Consider the following 24277-nt stretch of genomic DNA (forward strand, 5'->3'; position numbering starts at 1 on the left):
CACGCATGTGCACCGTTGGAACCAATTTTTCTGCATTCATGGAGTTCGGAGCAGTTCAATCACGACTCGACCCAGGGAGTGGTTTTTTTTATTTTTTACTAAGGTTTACGTTATGGATGTATTGAAGAGCCAGGCTCATCGATCCTGTGCTCGCAAAGAGCGCCCGCTCTGCTGAGCTTATGTGATGTGGTGCGCCCCTAACTTGTATTCATTAATGCGAGCATGCACTCCTTATTACCACGTGGGTTTGTGTTCCCTTCGCTTTTATTCGGAGTAACGTCTGACATTGTGGTGCAGAGGTAGTGTACTTACCTTGGAGCTGTCTCGTCTGGGTTCCATTCTCGACCTGCCTACAAACTGTCAGATCGGTGCCTCGCAGACGGGGCAGTGCAGCACAAAGCTGTGATGTCATCAAGATGTGTCCGAATTATAAACCACTTCTGCTAGCACTTCACCCTCTCCTGTCTCACCAAGGACTATGAGCATTAGTTTGTGCATGTTAAACATCCCGTGGTGTCTTTGGACGAAGAGTAGGTGAGATATTGTCGGCACCCAGAACAAACTCCAAATTCCTAGACCTCAACTGCTGGTAGCAGGTTGTCTGTTCTTCTGGGTATTCCTTCATACCAGGTTGCATTAGTTGTGTTCCAACAGTCGATCAGGTTACACTATCTCAGAGTGTGGTTGCTGTTCAGGCAGCAACTCCAAGACCGCAAACAAATTCACAGACCGAGGTGTTTACAGGTCATATGCGAAGGACCATCCTTGGCTATGAAGAGCAACCGTAATCAATTGAGAATAAAATGAGATCTCTCGGAGTTTGTGCATCCATTGCGTGATTCTCCAAGTTAATTCCTCAGCTTTCATTTTTCCTGACGTATTCTTATTTTGCAAACTAAACACACTTGATACATGCTGCATGGAGATTGATAATATTGTTGATGTATTGACCCTACAAATTTCTTGAAAGTTCTTAAATTTCACACGTTACTGACCTGCCTATTGTGGGTGGAGGGTGGAGACCTGTTTGGGAAGGGACATGGAGGAATGGAAATTCTGAGAAGTTCAAAGGTAGGGGTTGTATGTTGGGTTAGTGTTTGTGAGTGGGGCATTGGGAATATTACAAGTGCAGTGTTGCAAGAATATTCTCTGAGATGGGATGGAAGGTAATAATAATAATAATAATAATCATATATATATACATAATATAAAGGGTGTGCACAGTCAACACCTGTGCTGGGGTCCCATTTTATGGGTTCCCATTTTTATCATGACATTTTATCCCATTCGATGGGGTTCCCATTTTAATGCGTATCTGATGCAATTGGGATTTAAAACGAGCCTTGAAAGAGTCCTTTGGGGTCACTTAACCCACGGTACAAGGAAGAGAAGGCCATGCTTGTGGAGGGACCAACTGAGCAGGTTTGTGGAGCTTCTTGGTGCATTTGCATGATGCGTACATTGTAAAGGTGATTGATGAGAGGCAAGAGATCTGAGTGATGCTGCTGTCAAAAAGTTGTATTGCAGGTCAATACGAACGGCTATGGTATAACCATAACTTCGCCCAAACGTCAGGCATCAAATAATTCTTGTTTAACTCGGAGTGCTTAACTGTGTGATTCTTGCGCTCGGGGACTCGCGTGGTTTCCTCGAGCGAATGCGCGATGTGTCGATACCCCGTAAAATACTCTAAATACCTGAGGTGTGGTCTGTGGTGTGATGATTCACAGGTTTGTAGACAGGAATAGCAACGTGTTAACTTCTATACTTGATTGAGCCTATGCACAATGTTTCTTCATGAGCTTTTCTATGTTCCCTGAACCTCCTCTTTTAACACCCCTTCTGTTATACCCTATTTGTACTCGTTGCATGCAAGGTCTGCTGAGTTGACCCTTCTGCTGCAACACCGCTAATTGCAACTGTAAATGAGGTTCGTTTTTGAACATTTGTCTCATGGGTTGTGACTGAATGATCTTTGTGTCTCGTGCATCCTGCAGGAATGGGGAGGTGAATCCTTGCTTGGTCGAGTGCTTCGTCAACCCATCAATCCATAGGACATCCTCACCCATCTCGTCGCTCGCCTCATGCAAAAGGAGCTTCATTGGATTCTACAAGTTTCAACACACGTCGAGAAACCAAAGTTTTGCTGGGATCCAATTTGTCTATTTTGAGATAGCAGATTGAATCTACGACTTCTGGACACACTTGCTTTTGCAAATTCCACGAAATGCATACGGTCCTTGTCTCGTATCTCTGTCACACCTTTAAGAGCAGCTCTCACTGAGATGATACTCCGGTGTTTTCCAGACTCTCGGCTTGGGCCAGGGTTTTGGGCGATGCTTATAAACGAGGTTATTTGCAGACAACCAGAGAAACCGTACAGTGGCCGTACTGAAAGGATTGTGGAATACCTCCAAGGTCTGAGGTCAAAGTTCCACGGCATTCCCTCATGTTTGGCGTGATGACCAGCAGCGCTCTCTGCTGTGAACTTTGGGGAAGGAATTTATATAGGAATATCGAGTAATGGACCAACTGGACCTTAGCATCATAATCATAAAAAGGCAACACAACAGGAATATAATTTTATTGAAGTTAGTGTGTAAATTAAAAAAAAAAATAACGCCACTGAAATACAAGTCGGTAAAAGTATATTGGCAAAGAACCCATTCCTAGAACGGGTAAATTTTTCCCCCAAATTATGGAGGGATTATAACTTGCATGGTATACAGTAACCCATAGTGTGAGAGTTTGAAGAATATAACCCCAAAAACATGGGTACAGCAGGAAGAGTTAGGAAGATGCAAGAGAGTCAAACATCCGCTCTCCATACTGGTTCAGCCATCAAAAACATTGCTATTTCCCTGGATCAATTCTCAGAGACTCGTGCAGGTCGGGTCATGCTCCCGGGCCCCATCTGGCTCGTGCTCGCCACATGCCTTGCACTGTCCTACTGTGGAGGTGTTGCGCGTGCTCACTATGACACGTGTCGACGGGCCGTCGGATGGGACGTTGAACGGGGTACGGACAACTGGGAGCTGGTCGCCTGTCAGCCCGAGAGCATCGATCTGGGCCGCTTGTCACAGGTTCATGTCGATCCTATGGATGCGACCTGTGGACATCAACGCGAGCGCTTCTGCAACTTGGTAGGTGCACACATGTGCTCTCTCCAAGTTTTTCTTACCCAATCTTGTCTTGATGAGTTTCCACTTCCAGGAATTATTTTTCTTCATTCCTTTCCAGCTTTAGGTAACTAATTAACATAGTAAGCTACATGAAATGTAAAAGTTTGAACTTTTGTAAGACGTGTGAAAATTCACCATATATGTGATCATTGCAACAAAAAAGGAATGGCATACTAGCAGGGGCTACCTGGCTACCTGGGCTTCCCCAGCACATATGTAAAATTTGGTGATTAGCCCAGCCATTTTTTTTTTCTGTGATTTTTCAGACATAAACACAATACATTCAGAGAATAACGCACAAAGGCGGGAGTGCCCATCTTGGCCTATCCATCTCGGAGGGTCGGAGTGCCGATCCTTGTGATATCAAGGAAAGCTTCTGCTCTGTAACGGTCACCCAATCCGTTGATGGAGTGCAACAATTATGAGAAGTTTTGTCATGGAATCGTCATTTTGAAGGCCTCATTCCATGACATGTTGGAAGTGTGTTTTTGTACGTCCTGAACAGCCGATGAAATCTACTATTTTTGAATATATCTTATACAATGCTCGTGATACACAGGGTAGCCCGTGATATAGTGTAGCAAGATAATGTATAACTGTTTCAATAGAAAAGTTTGAACGTTTTCAGATTAATGCGTCATGACATTTTGACTTGAGCATTGTAATTTTTGAACGTCAGATCACATCTTGGTGATGATTTTTTCGATTGCAAACATGACGACCCCGATCAACCCATTTTAGGATTAAAACTTTTAAAGGAGGGGATACCCTGAATTTACATAACCTGTTTGCATGCGATGCAAGTCATCATTGTAAAGAAACGAACAAAATAATTTTCGCATATATATATTTTTTTCAAAGGTCTCTGCACAACGTGTCACATTTACAGAAATACCAATCATGATCCAATTATCATACATATTTAATACACACATTCCATACAGCAAAAAGGAAAGGTCATGTCGTCCATTATATGAGAAGGAGATGTGTCAATTATTCATTATTTCTGATTCCACAAAGTTTGTGTGATCAAAAGGGACAAGCTGAAATGCAAAGAGGAGTGGAATATATGTCTGCAAAACCAATGCTTGTACATTACTTAAAACAGAATCTGCACCTTTGGCCGGTTATATTCGGGTGATCCTGTTGAGAAGGAAAAATAAAAAGTTGTCTGAAGGAGTTTATCTGCCATAGAAGTTGAATTATCGTCTCGTTTAGACTTCATTTAAAAAACAAAATCATGACCTAATTATTTGTGTTGCTCTTTTCAGGTGAACCATGTCACGAAAAACGTATATACAGCATAGAGTACTGTGCAAAAGTTTTGGTTATTCCAATGATATGATGTACTTTAATGTAAATTCATCATGTTTTTAGTAATAACAGGAATATGTGTTTATTATTGTAAATTAGCAGCCTTTACAAATGTGTGCAAAATAAACTGCTTAAATAAACGAGAACAGCACTCGGTCGAGCGTACACCTCCACCAGGCTGAACAGTTTATGGTTTTGATGAAGATCCGGATCCAGATATGAGAATTTTTTTTAATGATTCTTCACCATTGAGAGATGGGATGAAAAACGATGTATCGCATGATATTTCAAAAAGTTGTGGATGAGTTATGACAAAACTAGGTGGACAAGTTGGTTGGGTAACATGAACAAGCCGATTCGATTTTGGATCCAGATTTGGCCGATCAGTGGGATACGAAATGTAAACTGTTCAGCCTGGTGGGGGTATGCGCTCTACTGAGTGTCGTTCTAGTTCTTCTCTGTTTCCAGGTAATCCCATATGGCCTCTGGGACTCATGTCCAGACTCTGGGGTAGCCATTCTTTTACTTGGAATACACCAGCTGTATAAAAAATGTTTTGCTATATTGGAAGTGTTTTGGTTCATTTTCTTGTCGGAATATTAATCCTCTTCTGACAAAATGATTTTCATTTGGAACTGCTTTGTGCTGCAGTATCTGCTTGCACTTCTCTTTTGTTGGTATCATTGATTTTAAGAAACTTTCCCATACCAATAGTGGAGAAACAAAACCAGACAGTCACTGAACCTCTCCCTTGTTTAATGGTTGGCCGCAAATATTGCATGTCATAATGTTCTGTTGGTCTTTGGCCTACGAACTGGCATCTCTTGGATCCAAAAATTTCAAAGTCTGATTCATCAGACTAGAGTATCCGATTACATTGCTCAGTCGCCCAATCCTTGTATCGCCTTGCAAATTTCAGTTTTTTTAATCTTATTCTGTGATCTCAGCGGTGGTTTCTTTGTTTCCACTCTGCCATGGAGACCTTCTGCACACAGTGCTAGATGAGATATTAATGTTCAGAACTGCTCTCATTTCATTTGTCAGCTGCTAACTTGATTTTCTTCTATCATGTAGGCTGTGCAACTTCAAGTGTTTGTCTTGCCTTGTGAAGGTTTTTCTGGGTCTTCCTGGACTTTTCTTGCCTTTTACTGAGCCAGTTTATTTCAGGTGTTGCAAAGTGTACCTCACACCATTAATGGCAGATCTTCAGCTTTTCTGCTATTATCTTCATAGTGTGCCATTCTTCTTGCAGAGTTTGGATCTTCACATGCTGTTCTGTTGAAAGTTGGTTCCATGGCACCATTCTCAACCCACTCAGACTTTCAAGCAAGGGAAAAAGCTGATGCAAACTAATTTCACATATTCACTAATTTGCAACTTTTAGTGTTGTTTCTTGTAATTTGCATTTGTGGAACTGGTGTTGATTATTTAAATAATTTATTGTTTTCAGTATAAAAATCCACAAACTGTTTCCTCCATATTTTATTTGTGGGAAGTGGATATTACCAGGAGTCCCTTTGCGTTCAGCCTTTTTTGACTGCTTGTTGCATCATTGGTTAGGGGCGTGGCTGTGCCACTGATGCAATGCCCTCTATTATCAGAACAATGGTACTCATTTTGCCAACCTCAGAAGGATGCCAGGTTGAGTCCACCTCACCTGGTGTTAGTTCAACAGCTGACAGGGGCTCAAACTCAAGATGCTCAGATCTTAAGCCAACACCAATCTTTCCTGAGCCAATTGCCCCGATATTTGCTGAACCACATAATTTTCACACGTGCTAGGTCAATGTCACAAAAATAACTTTCAAATTTTAATCAAATTGAAGTTAAATAATGAAATAACGGAGTTTTGGTCGATTTACCTTTGTATGTCACATGTCCCCTTCAGCGGGGAGAGGGGAGGAGGTTGACTTTCACCTCCATGCATCCATTTCCAAAGGTGATTCTTTGTTGGGAATCAAACCACTTGCATTTCGATATTTATATTCCAAATTCAGAATGGAAAGTAATATACAAATGATATGCAGTCTCCATGGGACTGCACTAAATGTAAGGAGTGGCTGCAGGCTCCGGCTCCTGTACAACTTTAATCAATGAAATAAGTAAGGAGGCTATTTGGCCTATCACATGATAATATAATGTGTGTAGCATATTAGAATTATGGAGTACTCAATTCCCCCAGAATTACGGATTTGATAATTCTCCCCAAGAATTCCGGATGAGTTAATACCCCCCCCTCCAAGAATTCCGTATGAGTTAATTCCACCCCTCCCCCTTTCCCCAAAAAAATATTACGGATGGATTAATCCTCCCCCAACCCCATAAGCCACTCAACAATAAGTATGGACTGGTTAATGTCACCCCACCCCTAATAATTACAGATGGGTTAATTCCCCCCAGAATTGGCATATTTTAATATGACTTGTCATACTATCTCCTACTGGGAGTGGTGCTATGCCCTACTGATTTACATGGGAAATTGTTGTCCTCCCCACACCCTGAACCCCTGGGATTATGAATTGTTTCATCACATTGAACCTTCCCATGCAAACCTCGAGCTGTTTTGATGCAAACAATCACTATTTTTCAATTTATTCTCTCTGTGCTTCAGGAGTGCATACAAGTCACACAAACAAATGCGGTTGTCAAATTATAGGGCGATAATTGCCCATGTGCATAGCGCAAAGTGGGGTTAAGCAATTGGTTCAGTCTGTCTGTCAGTCTGATCAAGGAACTACTTAATTTAAATTAAATTTTATATTTTGAACACTGTAGAACACGAATCGTCGTGTTTACATTCCCCAAAAACCTCCAGTTTAGCAGTGTTTTGGCAAAACTTTACGCCATCTCAACCAATCAAATTTGTCACTCACACTCTGAGGTTGGGGGCAGATTCAGACAAAATGGTGGCTCGTGCTCGGAAGTCGAGTCCGTGCTCTAAAATGCAAAGCAAGAGTTCGAAAGATCCTTCCCATGTCCTTTTTCTCAAGACTACGTGAGGTAAGGTGTTTCATGAACTCTCTCATTTGAACTAGCTATTCGGGTCAAACATCCCTGGCCTACTGGCTGGAATGTCTGCTGTGAGTCTGGGGGCGTCACTGATTCAAACTCTTACCATATCATTCCAAAGACTTAGGTTTTTTTTTGTGCTGCTTCCTTGCTTGACGCTCAGCATTTAATATGATGGAGCACGGAAAAATGACAATGGGAAACCACTCAGTATAACCCTTGCCAATGAACTGCGTCAGCAGCAGCACCAATGCTCTGTGAAGAGTATGGTACAGTGGCCTGCAAAAGTATTCACCCCCTACCGATAATGCTACATTTGATGAATTACAAATTATGTGGAATTTTTTTTTCCAAATTAAATGTATTATTCACAACTGAAGTGATCAAACTAAACACTTATAGTTGAAGGAGGTTATATGTAAGGAATACCTGCAAAAAAACAACATGTACAAATCAAAATTTACTGGCTGTAAAAGTATTCATTCCCTTGGGTCAGTACTTGGTGGAAGCACCTTTTGCAGCAATGACTACTACGAGTCTTTTTGGGAAGGTATCTAACAGCTTTACGCAGTGACATGGTGAAATCTTTGCCCATTCTTCATATGAAAATTGCTCTAGTTCTGCCAAGTTTGATGGGGATCGTCGATGGACTGCAAACTTCAAGCCTCGTCATAAATGTTCAATTGGGTTCAAGTGAGGACTTTGACTGGGCCTCTCAAGAACATTTGTTAATTTCCGGAATCCTTTGGATTTCGGCAATTATGTTGGTCGGTTGTGTGTGTCATTCTGTGTGTCTGTCTGTTTGTTTGTGTGTTTGTTTACCCTGTCGCAGCCACACCGTTTCAGCGATCATGACCAAACTGGATACAGACGTCGGCCATGGTCCAACTTAGACACTTGTCGTTTTTGGTGAATCTGGGTCAAAGGTCAAGGTCAAGGTCACCGAAAAACCGAAATTCTTATTTTCGCAATAACGTCCACTAAAATGGTCATCTCGACTTCAAACCAAATCCAAAATGTGCATCTTCCAATTCTGCATCCAACCATATGTCTCATTGTGGTGTCACACCAACACCCTTCTTAGCGGTCGGGGGTCGAATATCAGGGGGGGTCGCGTCAAAACTTTCAAATTGCGATAAAAACGCCATTTCAAGTCCAATTGACTTCCAAGTTATGATCATGACCAAACTAAGTGCTATAACTCATTAAACAATAGCACTATCGACTTATAAGAACCAAATTGATTTCCAGGTTTTTGTTTTTTCAGAGATCATGGAGATATGACAAAGTTATTCCGGCAATTCCTTGCTCAACGAGCAATTTCATTTTCTTCTTATGCAGACACTCCACTGTGGCTTTTACTTTGTCCTTCGGATCAGTGTCCTGCTGAAACGTGAATCTCCTACCCAGTTTCAGATTCATGGCTGACTCAAGCAGATTTTCATCAAGGATTCTCCTGTACTTTGCACCGTCCATTGTCCCTTCTATCCTGACAAGCTTGCCAGTCCCTGCTGATGAAAAGCAGCCCCAATGACATGATGCTGCCACCACCATGCTTGACAGTAGGGATTGTGTTCACTGGGTGATGTGCAGTGTTAGGCTTGCGGAAGATGTAACCCTTTGAATTTAGACCAAAAAGTTCAATTTTTGTCTTGGCTGACCACAAAACATTTTTTCACATGCCTGAAGTATCATAAAGATGTTCAGATGTTCAGATCATAAAAATTTTTGCAAACTCCTCACAAGCTTTGAGATTTTTCAGTCATGGCTTCTTTCTTGCCTTTGGTCCATAGTGGCCAGCTTTATTAAGGAAATGTGATATTGTTGATTGAGGCACACTGAGCCCAATCTCAGACATAGACCCTTGCAGATTTTTCAAAGTCATTGATGAATTTATAGTGACATCTGGAACCAGTTTCCTGCTTGCCCGTCTGCTGAGCTTGGATGGGCGACCTGATCTGGGTAGAATCTGGGTGGTATGATTCGTCTTTCACTTCTTTATGATAGATTTCACTACACTCAAAGGGATAATGAGTGACTGAAATCTTCTTATAACCCTCTCCTGAGCGGTGCTTCTCCACCACTCTATGTCTGACTTCTTTGGAAAGCTCCTTGGTCTTCATGCTTGTCTTGTTTGCTGACCAAGTGAGTTTCATCTTAAAACTCCTTCGATAAGTGGGGAGCTTAATTTTTAGGTTAAACCACTGATTACACACAGGTGAAGCCTATTACACTTATTTTTTTATTAACCTTTCAAACAAATAATTTGCTCCAAAAGTGATTTAGGGTTAATTTGACAAACTTTGAATACTTATGCAACTGCGAAGCATCTGATTTTTCTCTGTTAATCTCACTTATTCACATTTTATCTCCATTTTTTAGCTTTATCACTTTGGAATGTTTGTGACGACAACATTAAGTTTGATTTGAAAGCATCCTGAAATAAGCTCAGGTGGCATCAAAATGTGAATACTTTTGCCGGCCACTGAACATCTAATAAAAACTACAACGGCACTCGGAAGGGTGCATACCTTCACCAGGCTGAACAGTTTATGTTTGTATCCCACTGATAGGCCAGATCTGGATCTGGACCTTCAAAATGTAACCGGCTTGTTGTCACCGACCAAACTCATCCACCAAGTTTCGTACGAATCCGTCGACAACTTTTAAGATATCATGCTTTTTATCGGTTTTGGCCCTATTTCTCAATGGTGAAGAATCACTTTAATATATATATATATATATATATATATATATATATATATATATATATATTTTAACTTTAACTGAATTAATTTTCTCATCATTATGACCACAATTCTTTGCCGAGATTTATTAAATTGCATGGGCCTCGCAGGGAAGTACTAACATGCTCATCTCTAAGCTGTCTCATCTGTGTTCAAATCTCAACCTTGCAATAAACTGTCACCCTCGTGTTCCTCAGGCAGAGCGATGCATCAGTGTGTACCTTCTCTTGGATGGACGCTAAACTTGGCACCCCATCTGCCGGCATTAGTTGGTGGACATTGACAATCCCACTGTCTTTTGCAAAGACTAGGCGAGCCATCGCCAGCTCCCTGAACAAAATTCCAAATTCCTGCTCCAACTTACAGGGGGCACTGCATCAATGGCACGGCTGTATCCCTGTGAGAACTGATGCCATGTGCTCCAGACAAACAATGACGACGACGTCGTACATTAGCATTTATTTTGGTGATGATTGATAGGTTATGTTCAGATGTAAAATATCTTTGAGATTAGATGTTTTCGGGTGCACGGGTATTTAATCATAACTTCAGAATGACTGAACTCACGCCTTTTTAAATTTGTTGACGTAATTATGTTGCTTTGCTTACTCACTCGTAATTGTACTTCAAGTTTAATTCACAAACAATGCATTTATTATAAACTCTAACTGAACCACAGCTGTTTTGATATAAATTTTTCTTTTGATTAGTCTAAGTTTTAAGCAGTTCTCCATCAGGCTGTGGATGAAAGTTTTGTCAGTGGTCAGGAGCTCAGGTGTACCAATGAAGGACTTTGCACGGCGGAGGATGCCCAGTCGGCTACTGGCTTTGGAGGCCAGCTTGGAAATGTGGCTTTCCCAGGAAAGATCATGGCAGATAGCTTGAAGCTTGAATGAAACTCAGAAGCTTGAACGACAGCACTTCTTCAAGAGGATTGTTGAGAAAGTCGATTGGGGGAGGGGGGGGGGTTCCAGATGATCCTTTCAGAGAGACATCATGAGAGTGTGAGATTTGTCGGGAATGAAAGACATGTTCCAAGTGTTGGACCAGTTTGTGATATTATCCAGATCTGCAGAGAGTAAAGAGGCTGCTGCTTGCCGATCTGAGGGATGACAGATGGTACGGCAGAGGGTGGAGTCATCAGCAAAGAGATATAGAGGATTTTCCAGAGAGTCAGAGAGATCATTGAGGAAAACCACAGGGCCCAGAACACTGCCTTGAGAAACTCCAGCCTGGACAGGAAGAGGGGATGAGAGAATTCCATTGAGGGCCACACGTTGACTGTGAAAGGACAGGACGTCTGTGAGCCCTGAGTGTAGATTGCCTTAGATAACACAGGAAGAGAGTTTGGTGAGCAGGCAGGGTGCCAGACCGTATCAAAAGCACGCAATATGTCTAGGGATTTACTCTGATCTCATGTCTGGCATCGAGGACCTCCATCCATTGTTGGGGAAAGCAGGAGCAGCAAGTCGAGGGTAGAGTGACCTGGTCTGAAACCAAATTGATGATCGAAAATCAGGCCATTGGAGAAGAGGAAGGATTTAATGTCAGAAGCGATGATGGATTCCATGACCTTGCTGATGATTGGGAGAAAGCTGATTGGTCTGTAGTTGCAGGGATCTTTTTTGTACCTTTTTATGCAGAGCGGTAACATTAGCTGATTTCCAAGCAGATGGCAGATTACCTTGAGGAAATGAGAGAGTGAATAGAACAAAGAGTGGGTGAGCAAGAGCAGCAGAGCAGGTTTTTAAGACACATGGGCTGATGCCGTCTGGACCGGTTGCAGAATCTGAGTCGAGGTTTGACAGCAAAATTTCCAACTTGTCGGGAGAAAAGGACACAGAGTCCAGGGACAGTTGGGTGTGACTGGGCAAGGTGGGTATAGAAAGCAATGGGTTTGGGACACAAGATTTTGAAGCAAACATGGAGTTTAGGCATTTAGCCTTTTGGTGTGCAGTGTCAGCTGTGTGGTCATTTGAGGTAAGGGAGGGGATGGAAGGGGAGCACACATCAGAAACAGATTTGATTAGATGCCACCAGGATTTGGAGGAGGGAGAGAGGTTTGAGAGTTCAGACTTGAGATGAGAAAGATGTTGTTTTCTGGCTCTCCTGACGGTAGATACACACTTGTTCCGAACTTTATGGAAGGAACTGAGATTACCCTCAGTTGGATTTGCTTTCTATGAGGCAAAGGCAAGTTGTTTCAGGACAACTGCCTCGCCACAAGCTTCAGTAAACCAAGGGTGGGAGGAAGGGTAGGACAACTGAAAATGAGAGGGGATAAATCTGTGCATGAGGGAGAGTAAGTTTCTTTGAAAGAATTCCCAGGAAGAGTTGTTGTTGGAGAAAGTAGCGATGGGAGACAAGTCTAGAAGTTTGATGGCTGCTTGCAGACCCTGCCAGTCGGCTTGAGTGAAATGCCAGACTCGACGGCACTGAAGTGGTTCTCTCATAACAGCCAGAGAGATGTCTACTTTGACAAGCATGTGGTCAGATGAACCGATTTTAGCAGAGGAAGAATGGCAGATATTTTCAGGGAAATTGGTCAAAATCAGATCCAGAAGAGATGGAGATTGATTGGTTGAGATCCAGATTGTGAAGTTGACAGATTGTGTCAGTCCCAATGAGCCACAGAAGTCTTTTGCTGAAGTGCCATGGCAGGTGAGAGAGGTACCCACACCCAGCCAACTGGAATGATGACAATTGAAGTCACCACATATGAGGAAGAGAGAGTTGGGTTGAGAGGATAGAAGTTGGTCCATGTTTTCGGTGAGCGAGGTGTAAATGGAGTCATCACTGTTTGGTGGATGGTACAACACACATATAAACATGAGGTGGAAGCAGAGAGGAAGCCATAACCAGAGGTATTCCTGGGAGTTTGGGGGAGTGAGGGCAGTGCATGGAGAGTGAGGAATAGAGTTTTTGATGAAGAGGGCAACACCTCCACCAGGACGAGGCTCAGGTCTGTCATACCGGAGGAGGGAGTAAACGGGGAGAGATACTAGGTAGTCAGAGACGTCTTGAAGGAGGAAAGTTCTGTTAAACAGATTATGTCTGTTAATTGTTTGGTAATGATTATGTCTGGTAATTGTATTATGTTCTGGAGATTCAACATTCGTGTTGGTGACAGGTGCCAAAACAATGGTTAGAAACCTGGACATGTTTTAACCCTTTGAGGGCCACAAACATCTTGAAAGTAATTTTGAGATACAAGTCCAATTTTATTATTAGTTTGGCTTACTTTCAATTTTTTCCCAAATCTAAATTCAAGAGTATGCATGATGAAAAATACAACTTTTTCTAATCAACAAAAAATCAAAAGAAAAATAACGGAAATGCCAAAAGCTCTTACCCAGTGTTAGCTACAATTCCAATGTAGAAACATAAAACAATCTAAAATTGCAGGGAAAATATCGGAGAAACACCACCTCAAAGTATAGGGACATACTGTTTGTCTCCTTGGTCCTTAAAGGGATTCTTGCTTGTTTGTATTGGACTCTAAGGGCCAATACTTTATTCTGTTTTGGCTGCTTGTGACAATTTCTATGTGCTAAAACCCTTGTTAGTGGTCAACGTGGCAGGAACTCTGGATCTTTCGCAAGGTCAAGGCCAATACGCATCCGAGCAATACTTTGGAGCTTGTGTCTTCGTGTTTGGATTATTGTCATCGCACTTGTCTTTGGATAAGAGAGGAAAGACTGCGAGCACAAGCGAGGATAGCATTCAGTTCCAGTCTTGGGAGTCATCTCAGGTGCAAGCCCTGGTCGAACTATAGTTTCATGAGTCCATGCAGCATCAATTGCAATGAAGGAGATGGTATGAATCTATCTATTTTGAGCTGTCTCAATAATTCATATCTCTTAAGGAATAAATAATGAAGTGAGAGGCTTAAAATAATCAAAGATTACAATCAACATAGAGGGAACAACTCCACGGATATTCCATTTTATGATACAGACTCCATTTTGGGAGAAAAAAACCAGTAACAATGGGAGTTGGCTGTTGAAACCTGGCTAATACATTCAGAGAAAAGACACTAGTTTTGTACATTTGTTTGTGTGTGAAAAATCAACTTGCGGCGATTTGCACCTTATTTATTCTCCGTGTGTGTGTGTGTGTGTGTGTGTGTGTGTGTGTGTGTGTGTGTGTGTGTGTGTGTGTGTGTGTGTGTGTGTGTGTGTGTGTGTGTGTGAAGCATCATCCATGTGTGCATGATGTCAATGCCAGGGAGAAACCTGCCTCTGTCAATGCCTGCCTCTGCTAGGCCAATTGGAGCAATATAAAGATGCCTAATGAGGCAAGATCATAAACCTTGGATTAAGAAAGGAGTTTCAGACGATCTGTCTCTGGGGTAAGAAACTGCCCAACAGGATGAAATAACCTTCGAGGCAGAAAGGTCTTGTTTGGATTGGCCTGTTTTGGTATTTCAACATGAGCATTTGGATCAGAGGTTCAAATCCCATGTACAACATTGATTGTCCATTGTCTACTAATGCCCTTGCAATTCATTTCAAAGTATAATAATATCTCTTAATTCCCTGTACATGTGATTTATTATATTATATGTACATGTTTCAACAATGAGGAAATTACATTACTGTTAAAAAGGTCATTGTTGTATAATAAAGTTGGGGGGGATGCCCCCATTTCCTTCCTCATTTTATTCGGTATACTGAGCATATTTCCATTTTAATTTGCCCAAGAAACCACCATACGAATGTTCATGAGTGCATGATGTTGAGCCGGGTCTCCCTTCTGTCGGAATTGGTTGGTGGTCATTAAAGATAACAATCGTTTATTTCGATAAAGAGTAGGCGAATTATTAAGAGTACCCTGACAAAATTCCACATTCCTGCCCTAACCTTCAGGGAGCACTGCATTAGTGGCACAGACTCGCTGCCAATTATGATTGTACACAAATGGATGAATGAGTTTGGGAAGGCTTGCCTGACCGAGTCATGGGAAATAAAGTGATGCACTTGATGATGAAATTGCAGATGAAACATCCAGCATAACAGTTCTCCTGCAAAGGTCTGCTTCACTATGAAATATCTCCCTTGTAATGCTCAAACAAAATAATTACCAAGAGATAAAGCACTCATGTTCAAGTATTTATGATTCAAATTCTGCTGTTTAAATTAGCTGCCAGGTGTGATTCTCATTCCACAATTACACAACATGACATTCAGTTGTTAATGATTGGTAATTTGCTTAAATAAATGAAGGATGATAAATTGAAAGTAAGCTGTGTAAATATTTTAAATCTCTTGGGATTGCCCTGGTACACCCAGTAATATTTAAGTGGCGTGACATTGCTCTTGTTTAAATGAAAGTTCAAAATAAATAAAAGCCAATTCTGATTGGACGTTCTCTACTGATGCGTCATCACCTCCCAATGGTCTAGGTGGGAGGAGCCTGTTTTCTCCCAATGGTCTAGGTGGGAGGAGCCTGTTTTCTCCCAATGGTCTAGGTGGGAGGAGCCTGTTTTCTCCCAATGGTCGAGGTGGGAGGAGCCTGTTTTCTCCCAAAGGTGTAGGTGGGAGGAGCCTATTTTCTCCCAATGGTCTAGGTGGGAGGAGCCTATTTTCTCCCAATGGTAAAGGTGGGAGGAGCCTGTTTTCTCCAAATGGTCTAGGTGGGAGGAGCCTGTTTTCTCCCAATGGTCTAGGTGAGAGGAGCCTATTTTCTCCCAATGGTCTAGGTGGGAGGAGCCTGTTTTCTCCCAATGGTCTAGGTGGGAGGAGCCTGTTTTCTCCCAATGGTTTAGGTGGGAGGAGCCTGTTTTCTCCCAATGGTCTAGGTGGGAGGAGCCTATTTTCTCCCAATGGTCTAGGTGGGAGGAGCCTGTTTTCTCCCAATGGTCTAGGTGGGAGGAGCCTGTTTTCTCCCAATGGTCTAGGTGGGAGGAGCCTGTTTTCTCCCAATGGTCTAGGTGGGAGGAGCCTGTTTTCTCCCAATGGTCTAGGTGGGAGGAGCCTGTTTTCTCCCAATGGTCTAGGTGGGAGGAGCCTGTTTTCTCCCAATGGTCTAGGTGGGAGGAGCCTGTTTTCTCCCAATGGTCTAGGTGGGAGGAGCCTGTCTTCTCCCAATGGTCTAGGTGGGAGGAGCCTGTTTTCTCCCAATGGTCTAGGTGGGAGGAGCCTATTTTCTCCCAATGGTAAAGGTGGGAGGAGCCTGTTTTCTCCCAATGGTTTAGGTGGGAGGAGCCTGTTTTCTCCCAATGGTCTAGGTGGGAGGAGCCTGTTTTCTCCCAATGGTCTAGGTGGGAGGAGCCTGTTTTCTCCCAATGGTCTAGGTGGGAGGAGCCTGTTTTCTCCCAATGGTCGAGGTGGGAGGAGCCTATTTTCTCCCAATGGTCTCGGTGGGAGGAGCCTATTTTCTCCCAATGGTTTAGGTGGGAGGAGCCTATTTTCTCCCAATGGTGTAGGTGGGAGGAGCCTATTTTCTCCCAATGGTCGAGGTGGGAGGAGCCTATTTTCTCCCAATGGTAAAGGTGGGAGGAGCCTATTTTCTCCCAATGGTTTAGGTGGGAGGAGCCTGTTTTCTCCCAATGGTCTCGGTGGGAGAAGCCTGTTTTCTCCCAATGGTTTAGGTGGGAGGAGCCTGTTTTCTCCCAATGGTAAAGGTGGGAGGAGCCTATTTTCTCCCAATGGTTTAGGTGGGAGGAGCCTGTTTTCTCCCAATGGTAAAGGTGGGAGGAGCCTATTTTCTCCCAATGGTCTAGGTGGGAGGAGCCTATTTTCTCCCAATGGTAAAGGTGGGAGGAGCCTATTTTCTCCCAATGGTCTAGGTGGGAGGAGCCTATTTTCTCCCAATGGTCTAGGTGGGAGGAGCCTATTTTCTCCCAATGGTTTAGGTGGGAGGAGCCTATTTTCTCCCAATGGCTTAGGTGGGAGGAGCCTGTTTTCTCCCAATGGTCTCGGTGGGAGGAGCCTGTTTTCTCCCAATGGTCTAGGTGGGAGGAGCCTGTTTTCTCCCAATGGTAAAGGTGGGAGGAGCCTATTTTCTCCCAATGGTTTCGGTGGAAGGAGCCTCCCAATGTTTATTCTGGAAACATTTTATTTGCTGCTAACAACCCAGTGTTAAGTTTTGGAATATGCACACTTATTCACCATAAAACAACATTATGAATTTGTTTTATGTTCCTTGGGATCAGACGTTATGTCGTTTTCTTTTTTTAAGTGAAAAAATGCAATTCTCCTTGGGGTGTGAATAGTACACCGCCGTAAAGGCCTATCCGTAAAGGCCTATCCGTAAAGGCCTATCCGTAAAGGCCTATCCGTAAAGGCCTATCCTTGTGCTCGACGAAATGCCGTAACGACATCCCAGACGAAACGCTGTCTTATTAAACCGTCATCTTACTGAATCCGTGCAGACACTGAGCGTCTGGCATTCAGTCCGTCGCCTACGGACATCAGATAGTCATATATTTATAAATTAACAAATAAAGCTCTTTCTAACCACTGATTGATTGACTCACTGATAGACATTAAAGATCAGTGCCTTCCGGAAGACGTAGAAAGCTGAAATTTTGCGTGCTGACAGACATCGAAGCCGGTACACCGGGAAAACAAACATCACAGAATCGTCAGACAACATCCATAGATGAAAATATAAATAAATGAATTTTTTGTTTTAAAAAAAAATGCAGGTGAGTGACCTGAGACAAAGGGGAAACACTGTTCGTATGCTTACACAATGTGTAATCACACCCTGCTAGTATTGTTGTGGGCCAAGGTTCGGTGGCCATAAACGACCACTCGGTGGAGCAGTAGAGCCGTCTCCCACCGAACACCCGGAATTAAAAGGTCGTCACCCCGGATAACTCCGGAGTCGACGGGCCACTTAAAGGACCATGATCGCCAATTCTCTGTCGACGTGGGGTAGGGTCAATAGCCAAATTTCAATATACCTAAGTACACACATCGTCAAATTACCGGGAAAGTCACACCCTCAGTCGACTCTGTCCGAACCGAGTCGCAGGTACCGACTCGGATCCGGCGTAACCGAGCGGAGTTACCAGAGCCACGCCGGTCCTAATGACAACTTATGGCACTAACGGCCTTATTATTTCTCAATACGCACCGTGCTGGGTCAATGGGAGAAAGCACAGAAAACGAGCTGGTACATTTAACAGGGGTTTTATTTCACAATAGGGAGGGAGACACAGAGCAGAGTTATCACGAATAAAAGAAATGCAATTTACAAGGAACACAGGCACTTAACAGTTTCTACTTGCAGACGGGGCCCACGGACACACACACACACACACACACACACACACACACACACACACACACACACACACACACACACACACACACACACGAAAGAAAATGGACCCCGTGGGTCTTTATTCGGTCCTCCCGCCGAGGAGGAGAGTTCAGCTGGGGGACCAGGGCCTTGTCCGGTACCTTCCCGCCTCGTACGGTCACACCGACTCCAAACCACCACGGTGGGACTCGAACCCACGACCCGAAGTCCACGGCCCACGACCCTGGCTGCTCGGCCGCCACTACCACGAGGAGCCACCGCAAAGGGCCGCAGACGACGACCGAGACCAAGCCACCACGACCGCAGACGAAGCCAATCGCCACCAAGACCGCAGACCACTCCAACAACGACCAACCCTCTCCTCTCTTGAGATGGGAGCAATTTCTTTCCTCCCACTTGCCTCCTGATTGGACGGTGTGTCTCGGGGGGTGTGTCGAGGCGTCTCGGAGGCCCGCCTCCCGAAGAGGCTCTGTAGTCGCTTTTGGCACGCTGGCCTCCCATTGGCTGGGGTGCGCGTGCGATGCTTGCCCTTCGCTCATTGGCTGGAGCGGAGCGGAGCCTCAATCTGAAGCGAATGGAGGCTCCGTCCACGCCTTCACCCAAAAACACGTGGGCAATGGAGTCGATGGTGCGGAGAGGTGAAGGGGGTTTGTTGTAAAAAATGAACTAAAGAAACGTCGCAGCGTACACCTGAAATTCCCATTACACAGAAGGATGGGACCCTGACTATCAACACATACTTATCGAAATAACTGAACTGTGGGGGCTGCTGTCTGTTTGTGTGCAAATGGTTTCAAGATTCGTAACAATATATATATATATATATATATATATATATATATATATATATATATATATATATATATATATATATATATATATATATATATATATATATCAGCAAAGTGACAGGATTGGTTGTGTTCTGGATGCCAGGATGATGTGCATGTCCATAGAGGCCTAGACTAGACTAGCATTATACATAAAGACTGATCAAAATCCCACTGATCAATTTCAACATTTTGAGAACCTTGCTGCACTGTTTCTCAATGTAAAGCCGTCATTTGGATCAAGGTGGGTTCCGAGTGTGACGTCACTGGAGAAAATCGAAAATAGGGCATTTTTGGGGACTTTTTGACTTTCAAAAAAAAAACAAAAAACTTCAAATTAGATCATGATTAAAGATTTTCAATGGTTTTCAGAAAAAAAAAATTGCGTTTGGGTTCTCCTTTATGGACATGGTGTCCATGGTGCTGGATGGACATCATCCTCAGACCTCAAGGGATAGCCACCATGTACACATATGTTTTAATAAACAGGAATAAGTTCTCGCATGGAGCTAATGTGTGAAAATAATAATGACTCAATTGGCAACTCAAACCCAGGGCTGAGCTCTTCGCCAATGCAGAGACAACCTGTGGAGCTATTGAGTCTTCAGGATAGCCAAATGAGTTTCTCAAACTAACACTGCAAACTACAATGGGAAATGTCTTACGTGTGTGTGTGTGTGTGTGTGTGTGTGTGTGTGTGTGTGTGTGTGTGTGTGTGTGTGTGTGTGTGTCGTTGGTTGTTATCTCCGTATGCGGGTTTCAGGAGGTGGAACGGAGACATAGCAGGTCTCAAAAAAGTATCCACCGTGTGTGTGTGCTATGATATCAAATATATGTGTTATCGTGCATTGTGCAGTGCAGTATCCTGTAGAGCTCATGTCAATGTTCTTGTCTGGCCATGCAATATGACTGCATACGTGTAATGGGCAGAGACAGAAGGATGTGCTGTACACTTTCTGATCTCTTCTGGTGCCAAAGTTGCAAGTAGACAACACTGGAACCCTAATTAAAGACATACTTGGAAGAGCCAACCCAGCAGAATTCCCCGGCTTACTGGTGATATTGGCTGAACTAGTGGGTTGTTTTTTCACCCTTTTTATCTACCAATGCTACAGTGGTGACATTTGAGAATCTAATAATGCCACCACTATTAAAAATGCAATAATTTCAAATCAAAATCCAAAATACACATGAGTAACTACAACAGGGGCAGGAATGATGAAGAAAACCCTTACTGAGCACTTCAAAATCATTCTGGGGATTACCACTGCCAACGAGCTACAAGTGGAGGATGTCAGAGGTTCAGTGAAGATTCTGAAAAGAGCCCTTGGAACGAGGCTATGAGAACGAAATTTCACAGTTTGGTTCATGGATCTAGATCCTTTACCAAAAAATAGGAGGTGGAGATGTTGATCCACCTCCTGAAACCCACAAATGGAGATAACAACCAACGAGCTATAGTATATGCTAATCTTTACTCCAGGAAAAGGCAACTAAGGCACAAAGAGAAGCAATGGTTTTACTTTCATAAATTTGAACAAGTTATTATCCAGATATTAAACTAGCTGGATTTATCCATCCATCCCTCTGTCTGTCACGCTCTTTTCGCTGGGACATCACTTTGGCATCCATCCATCACGGACGTGTACATCATCCCGATATCCAGCACTCAACCCGTCCTGTCGCTTTGCCGATAGCAGTTGAATCACGTAACCTTATCTGAAGCTTATCTTATCTGGAGGATCCATCTGCCAGCAGTGGTCCTTGGTGGATGTTAATGATCCCTCGGTGTCCTTCCCAAAGAGGAGGCTAGTTATCGCCGGCACACTGAACAATTTGCATATTCCTGGCACCTTCAGTCGACTATCCTGTGACGGAGTGGTTCTTTGTCCAGGATTGGTTCTGGCCTTGAAACATTTCTCGACTTGTCTTGAATACACCAAAGCTCTCGCAATTATTATAATAATTTCCTATAAACATGATTTGATTATTTTTTGAATGATTATACAGGGTGTCCCAAAAAGTAGTGCAGTGATTTTGATTTTCAATATTTTGGAAATGCTAATGTCTCCCAATGTGATGGGTTTTTTTTTTCCAGATTGATGCTCTGACCTTGCGGATTTGCTATGAGTAGAGAGATGGACAGATGAATAATGTGCTGCAATTGTTGAACTATACTTTACAAATGGAAATGCAATTATTGTTCAAGCCCAGCGAGCCAATAGATAGACCACTACATGACTTTTGGGACATCCTGTACAATTAAAGTGGAGATTTTGAGACTAAAAGAAGCGAAAATTTAGAAATGCTGTCGGGCTATTCGTGGGGGATACGTTCCTGGAAAATGCCGTGAAGAGCGAATCGGCGAATATCAAGGCATTGCTTCAATGGAAAAGGGGGGGATAGGTTCCCGGTGGTTTGTGATTCATGAGGGAAAAATCAAAAATTCCATGAAAAACAATGAAATCGCAGGCAAAAAAACCCCCCAAAAACCCCACGAAAACATCATGAATGCACCCACGAAAAACCACGTAGACACGGAAAAAACCCACGACTACACAAAGCACAGGTTCGTGAACGTCAAAGCAGGTCACATTTTACAAACCACGAATGCACGGGGTCCGCAAATAGCAAATCTGCAAATAGCAGTGTCTGACAGTATATCTAATGGGATATCTTATCAAGCTTGTCCTCCAATCAACAATTTTTTTGACTTCTGTGCCCTCTTGCATGTTTTCTTGAACTTATATGCACTCCTGAACCGCTGGACGGAATGAGTTGAAAACTGATGGTTGTACTCGGGGTGTGCAGGGGGAAAGTTTGAGGTGGAAAATAAATTGATAGTCCCGTGAGTTCAGGATGGGTGGAGGATGCCACTTCTCTCTATGTAAATATGAATGCGAAAGCACTACTCCCGGAAGAGCAAGTATTACCAGTCGCACTAAAATAGCCAATAGTGGGGGAATTGTTCCATCTCTTAGGATAGGTTCTTTGCTAGTTTTTGATATCTACTGTATATCTGTCAGCATTATTGGCATCTCCTTCTATCTGTTGCTATCATATGTCACAGACGAGTCAGCAGCCTTTGTTTTCCGACCGCCTCTTCTCCGATCTTGCTCCCTCTACTCTATCAGCCCTCGACGATCTCCTAACTCCAGGATGTATGCTTTCTTCTTGTAATCCCCTTCTCATTTAACTTCCAAGGTCCAGGCTGACGGCACACCTCTTTTCTCCCATCTGTGGAACAGCCTTGCTGAGGCTGCTCAGTCCTCTCCTTCGTTCCTTCAGGGTTTCAAGCAGGGATACACCTCCATCTGATGCCATTCCCAATCCCCAAGCTCAATCTTTTCTACCTCAATTAACCTTTCCTAACCCAACATTCAAACTTGCAGGTTACTGTTTCCTGTTGTCCTCTTTCTCTCTGCCCTCTCTTCCTTTTTGTTCATTCCCTTGCCTAAAGTGTCTAAATGTTGCCCATCGGTCTACTGCCTTTATATGTTCTGTCACCTCACTCTTCCATGAGCCCTGATCTTCTATTTCAGAAAATAGCTCTAATCTTTTCACACGTCTTTAAATTTCCTTCATGGCTGTATATGGTATAAGTTGAAAACATTGGTGCGTGCATTGGTTGTTATCTCCATATACGGGTTTCAGAAGGTGGAACAGAGCCCTCCCAGGTCTCGAAGTTTCCGTGTGTGTGTGTGTGTGTGTGTGTGTGTGTGTGTGTGTGTGTGTGTGTGTGCATGCAAGCCACTGCTGTTGACTGCCATTTCCACACGTGGGTGGGCTTTAGGAGATGGAACGGAGATGTACATGATCTCAAAGTATCCACCTACATAAGTATCCACGTGTGTGTGTGTGTGTGTGTGTGTGTGTGTGTGTGTGTGTGTGTGTGTGTGTGTGTGTGTGTGTGTGATGAACCCCCTATGCTATACCAGAACTTCCTTGAAAGGGTCCTGGCTAACAGGGGGTCCCCATTACACAGTTATGAAGAACTCTAAATTGTAGCATGCAAGATGAAAATTAAGATTAAATATGCATTCTCGCTCAGTTTCAGTCCATTTAAAAACACTGAAGCACCCATAGTGGGGCAACTTAGCTAGATATAGCATAACAATTGTGCATTTTGTGAGGAAAGCACCAAATTTGGCACACAAGTAGCCTATCATATTATGAACAGATTTGGATATTGGGCCATCTCAAATTCAGCCGCTGATGGCTGTGGCAGCCATTTTCCACTGCCATCAAAAATTTTGAGATGGCCCAATATCCAAATCTGTTCATAATATGATAGGCTACTAGTGTGCCAAATTTGGTGCTTTCCTCACAAAATGCACAATTGTTATGCTAAGTTGCCCCACTACCAGCGCATAAAGCAGAGCAAGCTGCCACAATGCCTAGCGGAGCATCAGTCAGCCGACGTAGGTGCATATGTGTCTGATGCTTTTTCTTCTTCACAGAGCCTTTTCTAGATGCAAGTTGAATTAGCTGATCAATTTTGCCTCATATATATAATGTGATGTTAATTGATTGTTTGATTGAGCACATTTTAACTTGAACATGCTTTTTTCATACAACTTGCCACAGCTCTTTGAAATGAACTGTAAATCTTCGATTTTTGTGTAAATTGTCGTTCACACTTTTGAAACCTAGTTTTGAAACAGAGCTGGAACTCTTACATTTGGCTTTGGATTCACATATTTAATCCTTTTGTCACATTCTCACACAGACCTATAATTATCTCATGCATTCCAAGCAAAAGGGAAGAAAAAGAAAGAATTGTAATTGTTTGGCATTCTTTTTTTCATTTGCTGGTGTTGATGGCTGTTCTTGTCATCCCAATCAAGATTAATAGTTGCTTTCCTGCATCAGCACTTGGCTTATTTGTCTTTTACTATTGGATATTTTACATAATGTGCTC

The 24277-nt window shown here is 43.1% G+C and overlaps 1 protein-coding gene across 5 annotated transcripts in view; it reads left to right on the forward strand.

Moving 5' to 3' along the window:
- The window catches only part of LOC147026302 (netrin-G1-like), a 241804-nt gene that overhangs the window by 5291 nt on the left and 212236 nt on the right, over positions 1-24277 (forward strand). For all 5 annotated transcript variants that reach the window (XR_015058278.1, XR_015058277.1, XM_085881589.1 and 2 more), the window contains exon 2: positions 1998-3143. Coding sequence is in view for 3 of the 5 variants with exons in the window: in XM_085881589.1 (XP_085737715.1) it covers positions 2772-3143 (372 nt within the window). In the remaining 2 variants the exon portion in view is untranslated. The remainder of the gene's footprint in view (positions 1-1997; positions 3144-24277) is intronic.

The sequence above is a fragment of the Eptatretus burgeri genome, chromosome 5 (assembly GCF_056783735.1).
Source record: "Eptatretus burgeri isolate ZD-2024b chromosome 5, Ebu_testis_v1, whole genome shotgun sequence".
Lineage (NCBI taxonomy): Eukaryota > Metazoa > Chordata > Myxini > Myxiniformes > Myxinidae > Eptatretus > Eptatretus burgeri.